Raw genomic sequence first — 17,764 nt, 5'->3', positions numbered from 1 at the left:
TGGCGCTCCTAGGTTCAGGTAACTGTCTCCGTGTCCAGAGCTCTGCTCTCCCTCAGACTGGGCCCCTTTTCTCTTTCTTGAGCCCACTCTCACCCTGCATTCCCAACTGCTCAAATGGTGGTCCAGGAACAGCCTTCCTGGCAACTCTGTCTAAAATATCCCCAGCCACTCTCACACTTTCTTCCCTTACCCTGCCTTAAAAAAAAAAGAAAAAAATACACATAACAGAAAAAGTACCATCTTAACTATTTTTAAGTGTACAGTTCAGTATTATTAAGTATATTCACATTGTTGTGCAACCAATCTCCAGAACTTTTTCATCTTTCAGAACAGAAACTCTATCCCCATTAAACAGCTCTCCATTTCTCCCTTACCCCAGCCCCTGGCCTCTGTCATTCTCCTTCCTGTCTCCGTGAATTTGACCGCTCTAGGTTCCTCCTATACGTGGAATCATACAGCATTTGTCTTTTTGTGTCTGACTTACTTCACGTAGCATAATGTCCTCAAGGTTCATCCATGTTGTAGCATGTGACAAGACTTCCTCCCTTTTTAATAAAGGTGGAGTAATATTCCACTTTATGTCTACACCACATCTTGTTTATCCATTCATCCATCAGCGGATATCTGGGTTTGTTCCCCCTTTTCGCTATTGTGAATAAGGCTGCTATAATGTCCTACCTTATTTTTTAAGATAGAAAAAAAAAAAATGTTTAAGGCCGGGCGCGGTGGCTCAAGCCTGTAATCCCATCACTTTCGGAGGCCGAGGCAGGCGGATCACCTGAGGTTAGGATTTCGAGTCCAGCCTGGCCAACAGGAGAAACCCCATCTCTACTAAAAATACAAAAATTAGCCGGATGTGGTGGTATGTACCGTAATCCCAGCCACTGGGAAGGCAGAGGCAGGAGAACCGCTTGAACCCGGGAGGTGGAGCTTGCAGTGAGCCGAGATTGTGCCACTGCACTGCAGCCTGGGTAACAGAGTGAGACTCCATCTCAGAAAAAAAAAAAAAAAGAAAAAAATGTTTAACCTCTCTATAATCAAATACGTGCAAATTAACAAGAGATGAAAATAAGTGCTTTCACTGTTAAATTAGTACTAAAATATAGCATTTGAAACTGACAGAATGGGGTTAGAAGAGTAATTTTATAACTGTTCGTATAAATGATTATATAACTTTTCTGTAAAATAATTTAGTACCATGCTTTAAAATCTTAAAGAATGCAGATCTTTTTACCTAGTAGTTTCAATTCTAAGACTCTGTCAAAAAGAATTTATCAGAAGGTGGGAAATAGTTTATAGATAGGAATGTCATTGCAACATAACTTGTAACTAGTGAAAATTAGAATAAACATACAAAAATAAGGAAAATAGTTTAAACTTTATGCTCCATTTATACAATGGGAACCTATAAGACCATTGGAAGTTATGCTTTCAAGTTTTTGCTTTGTTTTAAGCAATACTATTCCAGCACTGGAGTAAATTATTATTATTATTTTAGAGATGGTGGTTTGCTATGTTGCCCAGGTTGGTCTCCAACTCCTGGCCTCAAGCAATCCTCCTGCCTTGGCCTCCTAACAGGCATGAGCCACCACCACGTCTGGCTCAAGTTTTTAATAAAATGAGAATACAGTCATAAAATATGTTAAACTGAAACACTAGAACATAGAAGTATGTATATATATCAGGTACTATATATACAAATATGTATGTATACAGTATATAATAAAAACAAGAAAGCATACATAATGCAAAATTGGTTCTCAAAATTGGTGTACCTAAGTTAGGGAATTGATTAAAATCACAAAAGTCCTGGTACAGCCTAGGCCTCCAGATCAGAACTTCAAGTCCCCTAGGAGGCAGGAATGTGAACAGTTAACAGTTGTGCTCTCCTCATCCTGTGGTATATAATTGTTTCATCTTGTATTTGTCTGTCTCCCAAGCTGGAATGCAAGCTCCAACTAAGACATGTAAGTAAAGGGGAGCTGAGGGGGAAGGACAGGAAACCATGAAGCCTTGCCTCCAAGTCAGGGCAGCAGGACATAGAAAGGAAGATAGAAAGACAATCAGGGCTTGCCTAACTCAAGACTGGGCAAGGGGGGTTTCAAAGATATATATGTGTGTGTGTATGTGTGTACATATGTGTTTGTGTGTGTATATGTGTGTGTGTGTGTGTGTGTGTGTGTGTATATATATATATATATATTTTTTGAGACGGAGTCTTGCTCTGTTGCCCAGGCTGGAGTGCAGTGGCATGATTTTGGCTCACTGCAACCTCTACCTCCTAGGTTCAAGTGATTCTCCTGCCTCCCAAGTAGCTGGGATTACAGGCACGTGCTACCATCTCTGGCTAATTTTTGTATTTTTGGTAGAGACGGGGTTTTGCCATATTGGCCAGGCTAGTCTCGAACTCCTGACCTCAAGTGATCCAACCACCTCGGCCTCCCAAAGTGCTGGGATTACAGGCGTGAGCCACTGCGCCTGGCCTCAAAGATATTTTTCAAAGGAAATGCTTAGCATTATGCCATATTAGGTACCCCTTCCTATCTCCAGTGGGAAATCAATACATTATTAATTTCTCTCTATGCAGAGACATGAGAGGACTGCTGAAGGTGGGTGGCGAGAAACGCCATATCTGCTCTAAGGAGGACGGGGAAGGTGTGTGATGAAGGCTGTCGAGGGGTCACCACCAGGTCAATGTGTACTCACCCTGAGAAGCATAGTTTTCATGGTAAATCTCATAGGCTTTTCTGTGGGCATCACTGAGGGTCTGGAGTCGTGACGCTCTTGATTCCTGGTGGGGAAGCTCCTTGATCACTCCCTCCAAGTCACTGAAGGTGAACCAGATCCCAACTAGGTCCCCGAAGGAGTGGAAGGCGAATGTGGCATAGTCGGCAAAGAGGTCAGCGAAGACTTCGGTTCTCTGGAGGGTGCTGGCCGGGAGGGTCTGGTGGTGCAGGATGACCATGGGCTGAAGCCGTGCAGTCTTGAGGGCCTCCAGGAGTCGCCGGTAGCACTGCACTGTTTTCTTGTCTGGATTCTGGGTGCTTCCTGCTGGGAGGAGCTGTGCCCATGACAGAAATACCTTATAATGGGTGATCTGACTGGCACGAAGACTGCTGAAGTACTCTGGCAGGAAAGTGGGCAGTGGCTGGTGACAAACATACATGTCTTTGTCCCCTGCTACAAAGTTAGAACTCTGGTCTCCCAGGGGCCCGCTCAGGTTGTGCAGCAAGTCATTGGTTAAAGGACCAGCAGTGGAAATGAAATTTCTCTCAGACTCCCAGTCTGACCCCCAGCATGAAACACTTAGCAGGGCAATAAAGGCTACATGCCAAGACAGCTCCATTTTCTAGGAACTGTTAGGAGGTATGTGGAACCCTTACTTTATAACAACAACTGAGGGTGTAAAATACTAAGTGATGAATTAAGACTTAATAATTAACTGGGTTATCTATGATCACAAAATCAGTACATGGTTCACTAATGCAATATTTAAAAATGTAAAGATCAGGGCCGGGTGTGGTGGCTTGCACTTGTAATTCCAGCACTTTGGGAGGCCGAGGCGGGCAGATCACAAGGTCAGGAGATCAAGACCATCCTGGCTAACATGGTGAAACCCCGTCTCTACTAAAAATACAAAAAATTAGCCGGGCATAGTGGCATGCGTCTGTAGTCCTGGCTACTCAGGAGGCTGAGGCAGGAGAATCACCTGAACCCGGGAGGCGGAGGTTGCAGTGAGCCGAGATCATGCCACTGCACTCCAGCCTGGGCGACAGAATGAGACTCCATCTCAAAAAAAATAAAAAATAAAAAAATAAAGACCAACACAAAAACCTCAAACTTCCTATCAATTTAAGCAGAGGAACCTGGAAAATGTCTGAAGAAAACAATTATCAAGTTTTTATTTATTTATTTATTTTGGTGACAGGGTCTCACTCTGTTGCCCAGGTGGGAGTGCAGTGGTGCGATCACAGCTCACTACAGCCTTGACTTCCTGGGCTTAAGCGATCCTCCCGTCTCAGCATCCTGGGTAGGTGGGACCATAGGTGTGTGCCATCACGACTGGCTAATTTTTTGTACTTTTAGTAGAGATGGAGTTTTGCCATGTCACCCATGCTGGTCTCGAACTCCTGGGCTTAAGCGATCCTCTTGCCTCAGCCTCCCAATGTGTTGGGATTACAGGTGTGAGCCACCACACCCAGCCACAAATTATTTAAAAATTTGTTTACATAATACAACAAAAATAAGTCCTTTGCCCCAAATTTTCCCTCTTTAAAAATATGCTGAACACATTTTGTAAGAGATTCGAACAATATGGAAACATCTATGAAAAACTTGCAAATTCCTTCACCCTCCCCACTCCTCTTCCTAGAATAAGTATCTTCAACAATATGCATCTTTCCAGTTTTCTTTCTCTGCATATCTTAATGGTTATACAGGAGTCAGAATGCCTGGGTTTAAATCTCATCTGATGAAAATTACTTAACTTTGTGCCTCAATTTTGTCACCTGTAGAATGCGGATAATTCATCATAGGCTGTGGGGATTAAATGGGTCTTTCTTGTAGCATGTATGGAACAGTACTGCTCAGGGATCATTATTATTACATATGTACAAATGGAAACATTTGTATAACATTTAAAATATAAAACAATTTAACATATATGGAATCATGCCATGTGTAGTTTTTCAGCCTTCTTTTCTTCACCTGACAGCTCTTAAGAGCTCTGCCTGCCAGGCTGGGCGCGGTGGCTCAAGCCTGTAATCCCAGCACTTTGGGAGGCCGAGATGGGCGGATCACGAGGTCAGGAGATCGAGACCATCCTGGCTAACATGGTGAAACCCCGTCTCTACTAAAAAATACAAAAAACTAGCCGGGAGAGGTGGCGGCGCCTGTAGTCCCAGCTACTTGGGAGACTGAGGCAGGAGAATGGCGTAAACCCGGGAAGCGGAGCTTGCAGTGAGCTGAGATCCGGCCACTGCACTCCAGCCTGGGCGACAGAGTGAGACTCCGTCCACCCCCCCCCCCAAAAAAAAGAGCGCTGCCTATATCAGAACTTATAGACCCACCTCTAACAGATGCACAGCTTTCCACAGCAAGAATGTACCATAAATTAACATCTTGCATATTAAACACTTCGGTTGGTTTTAAATTTTTGTGTTGCAAACAATGCTGCAAATGAATATCCTTATATACAGGCTGGGCATGGTCACTCACGCCTGTTTTGCCAGTACTTTTGGAGGCTGAGACTGGAGGATTGCTTGAGCCCAGTCTGGGCAACATAGGAAGATCATGTCTCAAAAAAATGGTTTTTGATTGATTGAATGCCAATTGTCTTCCAAGGTAGTCTTCTTCAAATTTAAATCCTACATATAGTTAGATGTGTGCCTGAATCTGTCTGCCTTGCTAATGCCTATTATAAAACTTTACATTTTTCATGCTTTGAAGTAAATATGTGCTTTTTTTTTCTTTTTCTGATTACTTAAGAGGTGAAGCTCTTCATGTTAATTGGGCATTTTCCTTCCGAGATTTATATTCACAACCTTTCTCCATTTTTATCTTATTACTGATATAAAAATTCTTAATGGGACTTTGGATATCACATATTAAAACATGATAGAAAAATTTTCCCATCTTTTAATTTGGTTTATAGTGTCTTTTTTTTTTTAAAATAGATTCCCATGACTTTCCATAGACTGTAGAGGGTGAAGCCTGGGAATCTTTTTTTTCTTTCTTTTTTTTTTTTTTTGAGAGTCTCACTGTGTCGCCCAGGCTGGAGTGCAGTGGCACGATCTCAGCTCACTGCAAGCTTTGCCTCCCGGGTTCACGTCATTCTCCTGCCTCAGCCTCCCGAGTAGCTGGGACTACAGGAACCCGCCACCACGCCTGGCTAATTTTTTTGTGTTTTTAGTAGAGACGGGGTTTCACCGTGTTAGCCAGGATGGTCTCGATCTCCTGATCATGTGATCCACCCGCCTTGGCCTCCCAAAGTGCTGGGATTACAGGTGTGAGCCACCGCACCCGGCGGGAATCTTTGTTGTTGTTGGTGGTGGTGCCACCCAAGCTGGAGTACAGTGGCATGATCTCAGCTCACTGCAACCTCCACCTCTTGGGTTTAAGCAATTCTCCTGCCCCAACCTCCCGAGTAGCTGGAATTATAGGCACCCCGCCACCATGCCTGGCTAATTTTTGTATTTTTAGTAGAGATGGGTTTTGTCCATGTTGGCCAGGCTTGTCTCGAACTCCTGACCTCATGTGATCTACCTACCTCGGCCTCCCAAAGTGCTGGGATTACAGGTGTGAGCCACTGTGCCTTGCTTTTTTTTTCTTAAGTGAAAGCAAGCCTATTAAGTGAAAGTAAAGGAATAAAAAGTGGTTACTACGTTGGCAGAGCAGCCTATACTCTTTAAAGATGTATTACCTGGTACCATCTTTTTATAAAAATCCTGTGACAAATCTACTTGAGTATTCGTTCTTGTTTTCAATATTTGTCATTTGTTTTTATTTTTAAAATACATAATAATTGTACATACTTGTGGAGTACATTTTGACAAGGTTTCATACAAGTTGATCCCAGGAAAAGAGATAATTATTGGGAGAAATGTGTTTACACCATTGTTTTAACCTATATTAATCTGTCTTGCTTTCTACTAATAGATTTGTGGCTGCTCAAATTCACATTGCACTGCAAAGCTCAGACATCAAGACAAGTTGAGTACTCATGGGTATTAGACTGTCCCATGTGGGCCTTAGCCTTAGACAGTATTTTGCTTTTGTGACCTTTAACATACTTTGTGATTTAATGGATCTTCATCACAGGCACAATTCTTAAAATGCCAGTTCCTGACACTAATGACATTATAAAATATTTCTAACAACTTGTTTTCAAAATATAGATACAAAATGGTAATCCTACGGAAGAACATTTTTTTCAGTAACAAACATGCTTCTTTGTATTTGGCAGGATTAAGACTCTCGCACAGTAGGCCCACACAGCTTTGGAGTGGCAGAAAAGAGGGAGGGAGGAGGTTCATGGAAAACGTGATTGACTTCCTTCAGTTGTTTTCAAATTCCCTTTTTAAAATTGACACATTTTGCGTATTTATGGGGTACATGCGTTATTTTGTGTGCACAGAATGCGTAATGATCAAGTCAGCATATTTCGGGTACCCATCACCTTGAGTATTTTTCATTTCTGTGTGCTGGAAACATTTCAAGTTCTCTCTTCCAGTTACTTTGAAATATACAACACATTGTTGCTAACTAGTCACCCCATTATGCTATTAAACATTAGCATTTATATCTGCTATTAAATATCTAACTATATGTGCGTACTCACCTTTTATCTTTAAATCTCTAACGCATCTTGAATTTTAACTTGGGTATGCTGTGTGGCAGGCTAATTTCTAACACTGAATAGGCTACCCTTCCTCTAATATTTGAAATGTCACCTTATCAAATGAAAAACCTATATGTGCATAGATGTTTCTGGACTTTTTACTGTTGCGACTGATTTATCTGTTCACATGCCAGTCGTTACTGATCTTAATTTCTACACTTGTGCAGTACTTTTTGCTTTCAGATAGGGCAAGGCCTCTTCTATCATCCTTTTCCCCAGAATTGTCTTGACTGTATTTGCACATTTTCTTTCCCATGTGTCCTAGAGATACTTCAATTTCAAAACATCTAGGTCTACCTCAATTTTGTCTGTGGGTATCTCACAGTGTAGCTGTACCACAGCTTATGTAATAATTTCCTTATTGATGGGTGTCTGTTGGGATTTGGTTAAAAATGTATTAATATATCAGTTGACAATTTATGGCATTCAAATCTTTCCATTCTATGTCTATCCACTTATCTTAAATATTTGTCTAATTTTCTTCACAAAGGTCTCATATATGATCCATTATCCATTAACCACCTCATCTCCCTGACAAGTACCACATGGAGAAACTGAATGTGTGGAAACATAAGGACACATACTCAGATGTGGAAAAAGGGGATATGCAGTAATTATCTCACCTTATTTTGGAGCCCCCACTCTCATTAAGGGCAGGACTGGGAGTGGACGCATTTGCCAAAAATGAATGTATCTTTCCTGGACGTAAAATTTCCTTTAGTAAATAGTCAAATTAAAGTTCAAGTTCCAATCATAATGTTTCAAGATCTCTGCACCCCATTTTCCTTATGAAGTCAGTGCAGGGAGATGCTCTTCCTAATACAAGTGGGAGAGGGCTCTTTCTTGCTGTCTCCTAAATTTTCACTACAATGTCCCACCTGGTGTTTGTGCTATGCTAGTACCCCTATCACTCCCCCAACAGGAAGTCTGAGATCCTGCACCCCAGAGCTTCCTCATCGCAGTGTCAAGGGCCCTCCCACCCTCATTAAAAACATCCTCGACAGCTTATACCCTGCATCTGCTATGTAAATTCTCTATCCATTTCCAGGCCCCCTCATCTCACCCCATCCTTTTCAAGTCAGCAGAAAGTGAAGTTACTATTTATAAGCTCACCATATAGAACATGGAACTACTACATTTCCCTAATTGGCCCTGCAGGTCCCAGATATGCCATCTGTTGTTAAAAGCTGCAACACAGGAACTGCTCCATCTCATGAACATACTGATCATAGCTAAGTCTCAGGAACTGTTAGTATCATAAATGGTAATAACGTTTCCTGGAAGACCATAAAATTTGAGGATAGCTTATAATATAGCAAATGACCTACTTCCCCTAAAAAATCAATTTGAAAACAATCCTGAGAAATTACCCTTAGGACACAGAAGTAAAAGAAATTAAACAGTAATTTTAAAAAGTACAATAAACTTTTAATTTTTATAAACTTTAAAAAAAAAATTGGAATTAACCTTGGAAAGTCATCTCCAAGGCCTCTAGCTTTCATATGAATTCTCTAATGACTCCTTCTCATAGAAACCTAATCCATAATGCCACAGTTCTACCCCTTCACTCCAGATTAAGCAAAAAGGGGAAGACTCACATTCACGAGTAGATGGAAGCAATAATCAGGGTACAGTAGAAGGAAATCCAATGGACAACTTTAGAACAAGTTATTTTATTTTGAAGAATAAAAGCAGTAGCTGGCAATTGAAAAAAGTTATTTGCTCAATAAGACAGCACATACCTTCAAAGTAGTGGGCCTTTTCTTACACATGAAAACAAAGGTATTGGTTATAGAGACCACACATTATTTGGTTCCAACTTCACTGGGACAGGAAACACACCAAAGTGCTGAAGCCTGTGTTGGTATAAAACCTGTGAGGAATGTGACACACAAGACCATCAACTCAATTCTTGTTTCTGAAACCACATCTTGAAGCATCACTTCCAGAAACATTTCTGTCCCTAGCAGAGTTCCAGCCAGGCTCCAGGCCACGAGGTGGTGTCCCACAGTTCCTCAGCTCTGTTCAGTTACTTTCACTATCTCAATCTTCGAGCAAGTAGTTAGGGTTAACTACCAAGTAGGGGTCTTCTTCATAGCTCTCACTTCCCTCTGTGGAGCCTTTCAATCCAGCCTGGGTGAGCTCAATGAGAACATGATCCTGTGAAACACAAATATTTGTCCTCAGGTTTCAAGCAGTATTATACCGACGTCCAGATATAAGACTTGACCCTTCTTCTGAGTGTTTGCTACCAACATTTTCTTTCATTTCCCAACTAGAAACTCTTAGGAAAAGAACCACACTTCAAAAATCACTATCAGTGCTCTGCTAAACCCTATTTCTAGTAGGATGCTGATCTTTTCATATCATAAACCCCTTGTGGAAAATTAAGAAATACTTAAATATATTACATCAAATGCTTGTAAATATAACTTCAAAAAAGGAAGCAATGCTTGAATTTTAAGGTTAAACAATTCTGCAAAATCTTCTAATTAACTGGAAGTCTGTTTCATACTTAATATCGTTCAGCAATTTTTAATTACTGACCACTGAACTTCTTCATATACCACCATTTCATAGAGTTAGGAGAACAATCTATGAAGAAAATTCATCTGAAAAATTTTTCACTCTGAACTAATAAAAAAAAGGTAGAACATGCCATCTAGCTTAAAATCTTGATGACAGATTTTAAGCCCATGATATAATTATAGGTCAGTCAAAAACGTCCACAAATGAGAAGAGCTCCTAGCCAAGCCTATAGAAAGGAACTCAGCAAATTGTGATTTGATCCTAAGAAGTTTGGCAAAGCTCCACAGTATAAAGGCTGATGCCACTAAGGGGGACTGCACACTTTTTAAAAAATTGCCCTTTCAAATCTGCTCCTGAAGTTGGACTGGACACTTCCAAGCACTCACTCTATGTGTTAACATACCTTCACAGGAAGCATATCTGATCAGCACAGTATAAGCTCTCTAGTTTTCTGTAGCAAATTAGTTCAGATGGTAAGCCAAATTTTAAAAGGTAATCCAGGCCAGGCGCAGCAGCTCATGCCTGTAATCCCAGCACTTTGGGAGGCTGAGGCGGGTGGATCACCTGAGGTCAGGAGTTTGAGACCAGCCTGGCCTACATGGTGAAACACCATCTCTACTAAAAATACAAAAATTAGCTGGGTGTGGTCACGGGCGCCTGTAACCCCAGCTACTCTGGAGGCTGAGATAAGAGAGTCACTTGAGACCGGGCACAGTGGCTCAAGCCTGTAATCCCAGCACTTTGGGAGGCCGAGACAGGCGGATCGTGAGGTCAGGAGATTGAGACCATCCTGGCTAACACAGTGAAACCCCTGTCTCTACTAAAAAATACAAAAAAAAAAAAAAAAAAAAACTAGCCGGACGAGGTGGCAGGCGCCTGTAGTCCCAGCTACTGGGGAGGCTGAGGCAGGAGAATGGTGTAAACCAGGAAGGCGGAGCTTGCAGTGAGCTGAGATCCGGCCACTGCACTCCAGCTTGGGGGACAGAGCGAGACTCCGTTTCAAAAAAAAAAAAAAGAGAGTCACTTGAACCCAGAAGGCGGAGGTTGCGGCGAGCTGAGATCATGCTACTGCACTCCAGTCTGGGCAACAGAGCAAGACTTTGTCTCAAATAAATAAGTAAGTAAGTAAGTAATTCAAGTTTAGATCAGTTAGCTTCACAATATGTTCCAAAGTCCTGAAGTAGATTCCTTGCCTGGGTCGTTTTACTTTACGCTGATCCCAAGGAGCACATAGACATGTCCCGCCACTAGAAAAGCAACTCTAGACCCTGATCTGAGTAGCTTTTCTTACATCTCCCTACTCCCCAATAATCACACACTGATCTACCTTCACAGTAAGACGGTTTTTCAGAAGACACAATCCCAATACATGACCTCTGTAATATTTACATAGTGAGCACTGTGAATTGGCACAACAGTTAAATCTCTGCCACAAAATAGGAAATTTTTTTTTTTTTTTTGAGATGGAGTCTTGCTCTGTCACCCAGGCTGGAGTGCAGTGGCCGGATCTCGGCTCACTGCAAGCTCCGCCTCCCGGGTTTACGCCATTCTCCTGCCTCAGCCTCCCGAGCAGCTGAGACTACAGGCGCCCGCCACCACGCCCGGCTAGTTTTTTGTATTTTTTAGTAGAGACGGGGTTTCACCGTGTTAGCCAGGGTAGTCTCAATCTCCTGACCTCGTGATCTGCCCGTCTCGGCCTCCCAAAGTGCTGGGATTACAGGCTTGAGCCACCGCGCCCGGCCATAATAGGACAATTTAATCATTCAACATATATTTGATCCTGCTATGTGCCAGGCACCACTGTAGCTCCTGGGGCAGTCTCTACCCTCACAGAGCTTATACTCTATAAGAGAGACAAACTAACCACTTAAATAAAGAATATACTGCTGGGCCATGTTAAACATTATGAAGAAATACAAGGCAGGGTGACAGCAAGAGCAGAAGACTATTATTTTGGCAGGCTAGCAAGAAAGGCTTCTTTGAAGAGGTAACATTTGAGCAGACACTGGAGAGGAGGAGGGTATCTAGGGAAAAAGACAAAGGGTGAGTGCAAAGGCCCTCATATTTGGTGTGTCTAAGGAACAAGGCCACTGTCACTGGGGTGGAATGGGCAAGGGGAAGACTGCTGTGAAATGAGGTGAATGAGGGGACAGGGGTTACATTGTATATAGTTCTGCAGGCCATGACAAGGAGGCTGAATTTCATTCTTATATGAGAGAAGCACTGGAAGGGAGGGCAGTAAAATAATCTGATTTATATTTTAAAAAGACTTATCTGGCTGCTAAGCAAGACGCTAATACAAAAAAAGGGACAATTATGAGGCTCCTGCAACAGTCCATGCCTGGTGGCTTGGGTGGGCTGGTGAAGGCAGCAAAAAGAGAACAGAAAATATACACACATGGAAGGTAGGGGTCAGAGGATTTGCTGCTGAAGAGGAGTTGTGAGAGGAGAGTGGAATCAAGGAGTCAAAGACAATTTCAAAGCGTTTGGCCTATAGCAATTGAGTAAGAACAACTCTGTTTTTGAACACATTAAGCACGAGATGCCTGTTATCAACGCTCTCAGTAGGCAACCAGCTCTACACATCTGGAGTTTACAGGAGTGGTGAGAGCTGGTGACATAAATGTGAAAGTCATCAGTAGATGGGTAAATTCATAAAACCAAATGAGATCACTTAGGTAATGAATGTAAGCAATCTGCGAGTAAAATAAGAAGAGATTCAGGCCAGGCACGGTGGCTCACACCTCTAATCCCAGCAGTTTGGGAGGCCAAGGTGGGTGTATCGCCTGAGGTAAGGAGTTCTATATCAGCCTGGCCAACATGGCAAAACCCTGTCTCTACTGAAAAAAAAAACAAAAACAAAAATTAGCTGAGCATGGTGGCAGGCTCTTGTAATCCTAGCTACTTGGAAGGATGAGACAGGAGAATCACTTGAACCCGGGAGGCGGAGGCTGCTGTGAGCTGTGCCATTGCACTCCAGTCCAGGCAACAAAAGCGAAACTCCGTCTCAAAAAAAAGATAGATTCAGGGAAAGAGACTAAGAGAGAATAACCAGTGAGAAAGAAGCCCCAGGAAGATATAGTGACTCAGAACCAAGTTAAGAAGACAGTATTTCTAGGAGTGATCAACTGTGACAAAGCTGTGGACAGGCTGAGTACTGCGAATGGCCAGCTGACAGGAGTGGAGAGAAGGCATGCAATGGTCCTGTGAGAGAGTGAGGCAAAGAGCTGACCAGGGAAAAGGAATTGCACTGGGCAGTGCTGTCATGAGGTTAATGAGACAATAAGAACTATCCACTTGAGACTTCTGGTCATCAATTTAAGTAAGACTGGGCTCACAATTGTATGCTTTTCTCCAGATAATTTCAGCTGCTCAGAAAAGGATACAAGAAAAAAAAAGTTATATTTAACCAAGTTTGAGGTTTCACCAAACAAGCAAAACAAAAGATTTACTATTGGGTTGGGTAAGGTGGGAACTAAAAATGTGAGGAAAATGAAACATAGGGAGTAGGTGACAGCAGTACGACCAAGGGCAAATAGGAGGGTGGGAAACAGAAGCTTAAAACACCTAACTAGTAAGACCTCAATCCCATCTTCTGAGACTTAACCTAAATTCTGCTTGTTTCAGCAGAGGAAATAAGTCATTTACCTGCTGTTAATTCTCCCTTATTTTACAACTCATACTTCTGACTATACTCCAATGATTCAAAACAAACAAAGGTCAAAAAAAATTTCACTAGTGAACCTGCAGATACAGGGCATGAACTTCCTCCCTCCCTGATACCAGAACAAGCGCACTTCTGCACCTACATAGTGTGTGAGTCGATGAATAACTTTCTCTATGATTCTTTTTTTATTTATAAGTTCTTCTTCAGAGTCTATCTCTGATTCGATTTCCTTCAAGTACCAGTTAACAAGCTCGCTCCTCTTTAATGCTGACTCGTCCTCTTCTGCAACAAAAAAAACACATTTAAATTAACCTAGCAAATTGTACTGTCAGTGCTTGGTTAAATTTCTGCCACATACACAACAAGGTAAGGTACAGATTAGATAAACATCAAGCTGTCCGAAAGTACATCTGCTGACATAAGGTCCGCAATGTTCTAGCATAAGCCTGAAATAACAAGTCATATCACTTGTATTAAAGCATGCCTTCCTTTATCCATAAGGAGAGAAACCTAATAAAATAGATTATAAGAAATACGTTTCTTAAAGCTATTAAGATTTCAAAGTATGAAGGTCTTTTCTTCATCTTCTTATGCTTTACCACCTCTGAGAATGTTTGCCAACAGAAACTAAAACCATAAATTAGGAATGAAGCAATAGCAAGCAAAAATTCTGAAATACAACAACTTTGCCTCTGTAGAAAGGGTAAGGCTTTATGGAACTGGAGTTTAAGTAAAATTTATGAGTATTCACTCAAAATAAAAAATTACCTGTTTATTTTAGCAAGGTTCATCTTACTAACTGAACTCCCTGCTTCTTTTAACAAGTCCAATGTCTACCAGACTTTTAGAAAGTCCTGGTAGAACTGTCAACACATAGGAAATGTTTGGACCCGGATAACATAACTATCATAAAACTCAACTTCTGCTATGTTTAAAACTTAGCTGTATGAGGGAGAAAGAGAATAATGACATACAACATGAATCAAGAACACCTTGAGTTTCCATATCATTTTGTGCAAGATGGGAATGAGGACAAAAGCTGAGATGTCCTAGTGGCCACTTTGTTGCCTTCTCTCTTACTGGTCTAAAGTTCCCAAGGGAACAAGAGCAGAAACGACTATCTCTTGTTCTCTTCTTTCACAGCAGAGCAAATACTGTGATGACAAAATATTCCAGGAAGCTGGCACAAACCATCCTTGGGGCTTTTAATCAAGAATTATCTGATGCTTAACTATCAAGTAGAAGTTTAGGTTCAACATCTTGAATTCATAATTTTTCCTTCTGCTTTGTAGTTAACTATAGGGTGATGAAACTTTGAATAGCATGGTAAAGCAGTTAAGGGTAGGAAGCGTACTAGTGTCCAGATGCCACACTTTACTAATAACTAGACGAGGATTTTTCTCCATTTCTAGTCTACAATGGCCTTTTGATAGTACAGATTTCTGGGTTCAATTCATTACTGTTAAAATATACCCTAAGGGTCCAGCTGTTTTAAACAGGACCATTGTAAGGGAATAATAATTTTGCATTTGTAAAAACATTTGTATGTTCTGCTTCATATGTTATCGGGTCCCAAAGTTATTAAAATAGGCTTAGAATGTTAAAAAGAAGGACCTACAAACCTCTGCCTGACAATAAGCTTGTGAAGAAATGTGCAGGCTGGCAGGTATGCTGATACTCCACAAATTTACTTTGCTAAAGTGAGTTTATCTAACAACTTATCCTTTCTTCCAACAGAACAACATGAAGTTTGGCAATTACAAGTGGCCTATGTGAACAGAGCTTACAGAAGTGACCGAGCATGTAAGCAGTACCAGGTAAGCCTCACCTTCTTCCACCTTTCTGAGGTGAAGCACAATAAGGTTAGAGATTCGGCAGTACTCAGAGAAGCCCAGCCTTAAGGAGGCTTTGGGAGCAGACTCTTGATTTATGTCTTCACTGTAGCCGTTGATCCCATTCACAGGAGCAGGACTGTCAGCATGACCTAAGTGAAAAATTGACCACCTGAATCTATTTTTGTGCCCCTAACATCTGCTTGTCAAGCATTTACAAATATACTACTTATATTTAATACTGATTTTTTCACTTTTAAAAATTATTATTATTTTGTTTGTTTTAGAGACAGGGTCTTGCTATGTTGCCCAGGCTGGTCTCAAACTACTGGGTTCAAGTGATCCTCCTGCCTTGGTCTCCCAAAGTGCCGGGATTACAGGCGTGGGCCACCACACCCAGCCTTAATACTAATTTTAAAACAAGCATACATTCCCACATGATCTCCTCTGCCAAAAAATAAAAATGAAAAATGAAATAAACTGGCTAGTTGCAGTGGCTCACGCCTGTAATCCCAGGACTTTGTGAGGCCAAGGCGGGCAGACCACCTGAGGTCAGGAGTTTGAGACCAGCCTGGCCAACATGGTGAAATCCTGTCTATACTAAAAATACAAAAATTTGCTGGGTGTGGTGGTGGGTGCCTGTAATCCCAGCTACTCAGAAGGCTGAGGCAGGAGAATAGATTGAACACGGGAGGCAAAGGTTGCAGTGAGATGAGACTGCACCATCGTACTCCAGCCTGGGCAACAAAAGCAAAACTCCGTCTCAAAAAAAAAAACAAAAAAACAAAAATAAACCAAGCATACAGTTATACAGAGTATATAATAATTTTCAAATAAATTAGAAGCAAATGTATAAACTCTACTAGTAAAGACAAAAAGTAACGGGAGGAATGTGAGGGATCAGAGATATAAAGATTTCACAATCTGAAAGTCCACTTGCAGTACTGTATACAAAATAAAAAATTCTACCAGCCTGGGCAATATGGCGAGATCCTGTTTCTACAAAAAATTTTCAAAAAATTAGCCAGGAGTGGTGGCATGGGCATATAGTCCCAGCTATTAGAGGGGCTGAGGGAGAAGGACTGCTTGAGCCCAGGAAGTTAAGGCTGCAGTGCCACGAGTGTGCCAAGGCATTCCAGCCTGGGTGACAGAATGAGACTCCATCTCAAAATAAATAAAATTTCTAGTATTTTTCTGTTCTAATGTGATTTAAACCATGTTTTAAATTCAGAAGCTAAACAACAATACAAATTAGGGTAAAACCGAGGGGATTTATGTCTATTATCACCATTTTGGTGCCTTTTATTTTAGTCTCTCAAATACATACATATATTTTGAGACAGAGTCTCGCTCGGTCACCCAGACTGGAGTGCAGTGGCGCGGTCTCAGCTCACTGCAACCTCCACCTCCCGGGTTCAAGAGATTCTCCTGCCTCAACTTCCCGAGTAGCTGGGACTACAGGCAGCCTCTACCACGCCCAGCTAATTTTTGCATTTTTAGTAGAGACGGGGTTTCACCATATTGGCCAGGGTGTTCTCAAACTCCTGACCCTGTGATCCGCCTGCCTCAGCCTCCCAAAGTGCTGGGATTATAGGTGAGAGCCACCACACCGGCCAAGTATATGTATCTCAACTATTTAATTTCATTTTAACTTATAAACAGTTAATAAAATTCAGTATCTGCTTTTTCCTTTTTGCTACCATAGATTTCATTAACCATCAGCAGGTGTACTTCTACCACATGACATCTCAGAAAATGTTTTGGTCCCTAACTCCAAAACAGTCATATGAACAAGTATCTCACCATTGATGCCACCAGCACCCTCATCTACCTCCATCTGGATCTCTTCCTCTTGATCTAGATTGACATCAGGTGTTTCCACACGGATGATTGATTTATTCAGTAACCGGAAAGCTTCCTTCACATGTTTAGGTTGGACCTAAACCAATAATGACGAAGTAATTCAGTTACTTTTCTTGATATACCAAACAGATTTTCTCCCAATGAAATCACAGTAGTATGTATTTTGGTTTTCTCACAAACACACACACTCTCAGTGTTGCTTTGATTTTCTCACAAACACCCTCTCTCATTCTCTCTCTTATATACACAGAGACAGCACTATAAATTCACCAGAATGGCTAAAATGACTGACAATATCAAGTGTTGACAAGAAGGTAGAACAACTCTCATTTACAGCAGGTGAAAACAGAAATTGACACAACTGTTTGGCAGAAAAACATGCATTAACCTATGACCCAACAATTCCACTCCTAAGTATATACTTGTAGAAATACAAACATATATACATATCATATGAACCCAAAGACATATACA

General features: G+C 41.5%; 2 protein-coding genes across 2 annotated transcripts in view; both read right to left on the bottom strand.

Moving 5' to 3' along the window:
- The window catches only part of LCT (lactase), a 55,398-nt gene extending 52,052 nt beyond the window's left edge, over positions 1-3,346 (bottom strand). The window contains exon 1 of the mRNA XM_011970274.1: positions 2,707-3,346. Coding sequence (XP_011825664.1) covers positions 2,707-3,346 — 640 coding nt within the window. The remainder of the gene's footprint in view (positions 1-2,706) is intronic.
- Positions 3,347-9,059: 5,713 nt separating this feature from the next.
- MCM6 (minichromosome maintenance complex component 6) overlaps positions 9,060-17,764 on the bottom strand; it is a 39,780-nt gene continuing 31,075 nt past the window's right edge. Inside the window, exons 14-17 of the mRNA XM_011970273.1 lie at positions 17,231-17,366; positions 15,424-15,579; positions 13,738-13,877; positions 9,060-9,559 (exon numbers count right to left, since the gene is read on the bottom strand). Of these exons, the coding sequence (XP_011825663.1) occupies positions 9,443-9,559; positions 13,738-13,877; positions 15,424-15,579; positions 17,231-17,366 (549 nt within the window). The 3' untranslated portion in view covers positions 9,060-9,442. The remainder of the gene's footprint in view (positions 9,560-13,737; positions 13,878-15,423; positions 15,580-17,230; positions 17,367-17,764) is intronic.

This window comes from Mandrillus leucophaeus, unplaced genomic scaffold (genome assembly GCF_000951045.1).
Source record: "Mandrillus leucophaeus isolate KB7577 unplaced genomic scaffold, Mleu.le_1.0 Scaffold94, whole genome shotgun sequence".
Lineage (NCBI taxonomy): Eukaryota > Metazoa > Chordata > Mammalia > Primates > Cercopithecidae > Mandrillus > Mandrillus leucophaeus.
Note: the sequence above shows the minus strand (reverse complement) of the source record. Positions and strands in the feature narration are given on the sequence as shown.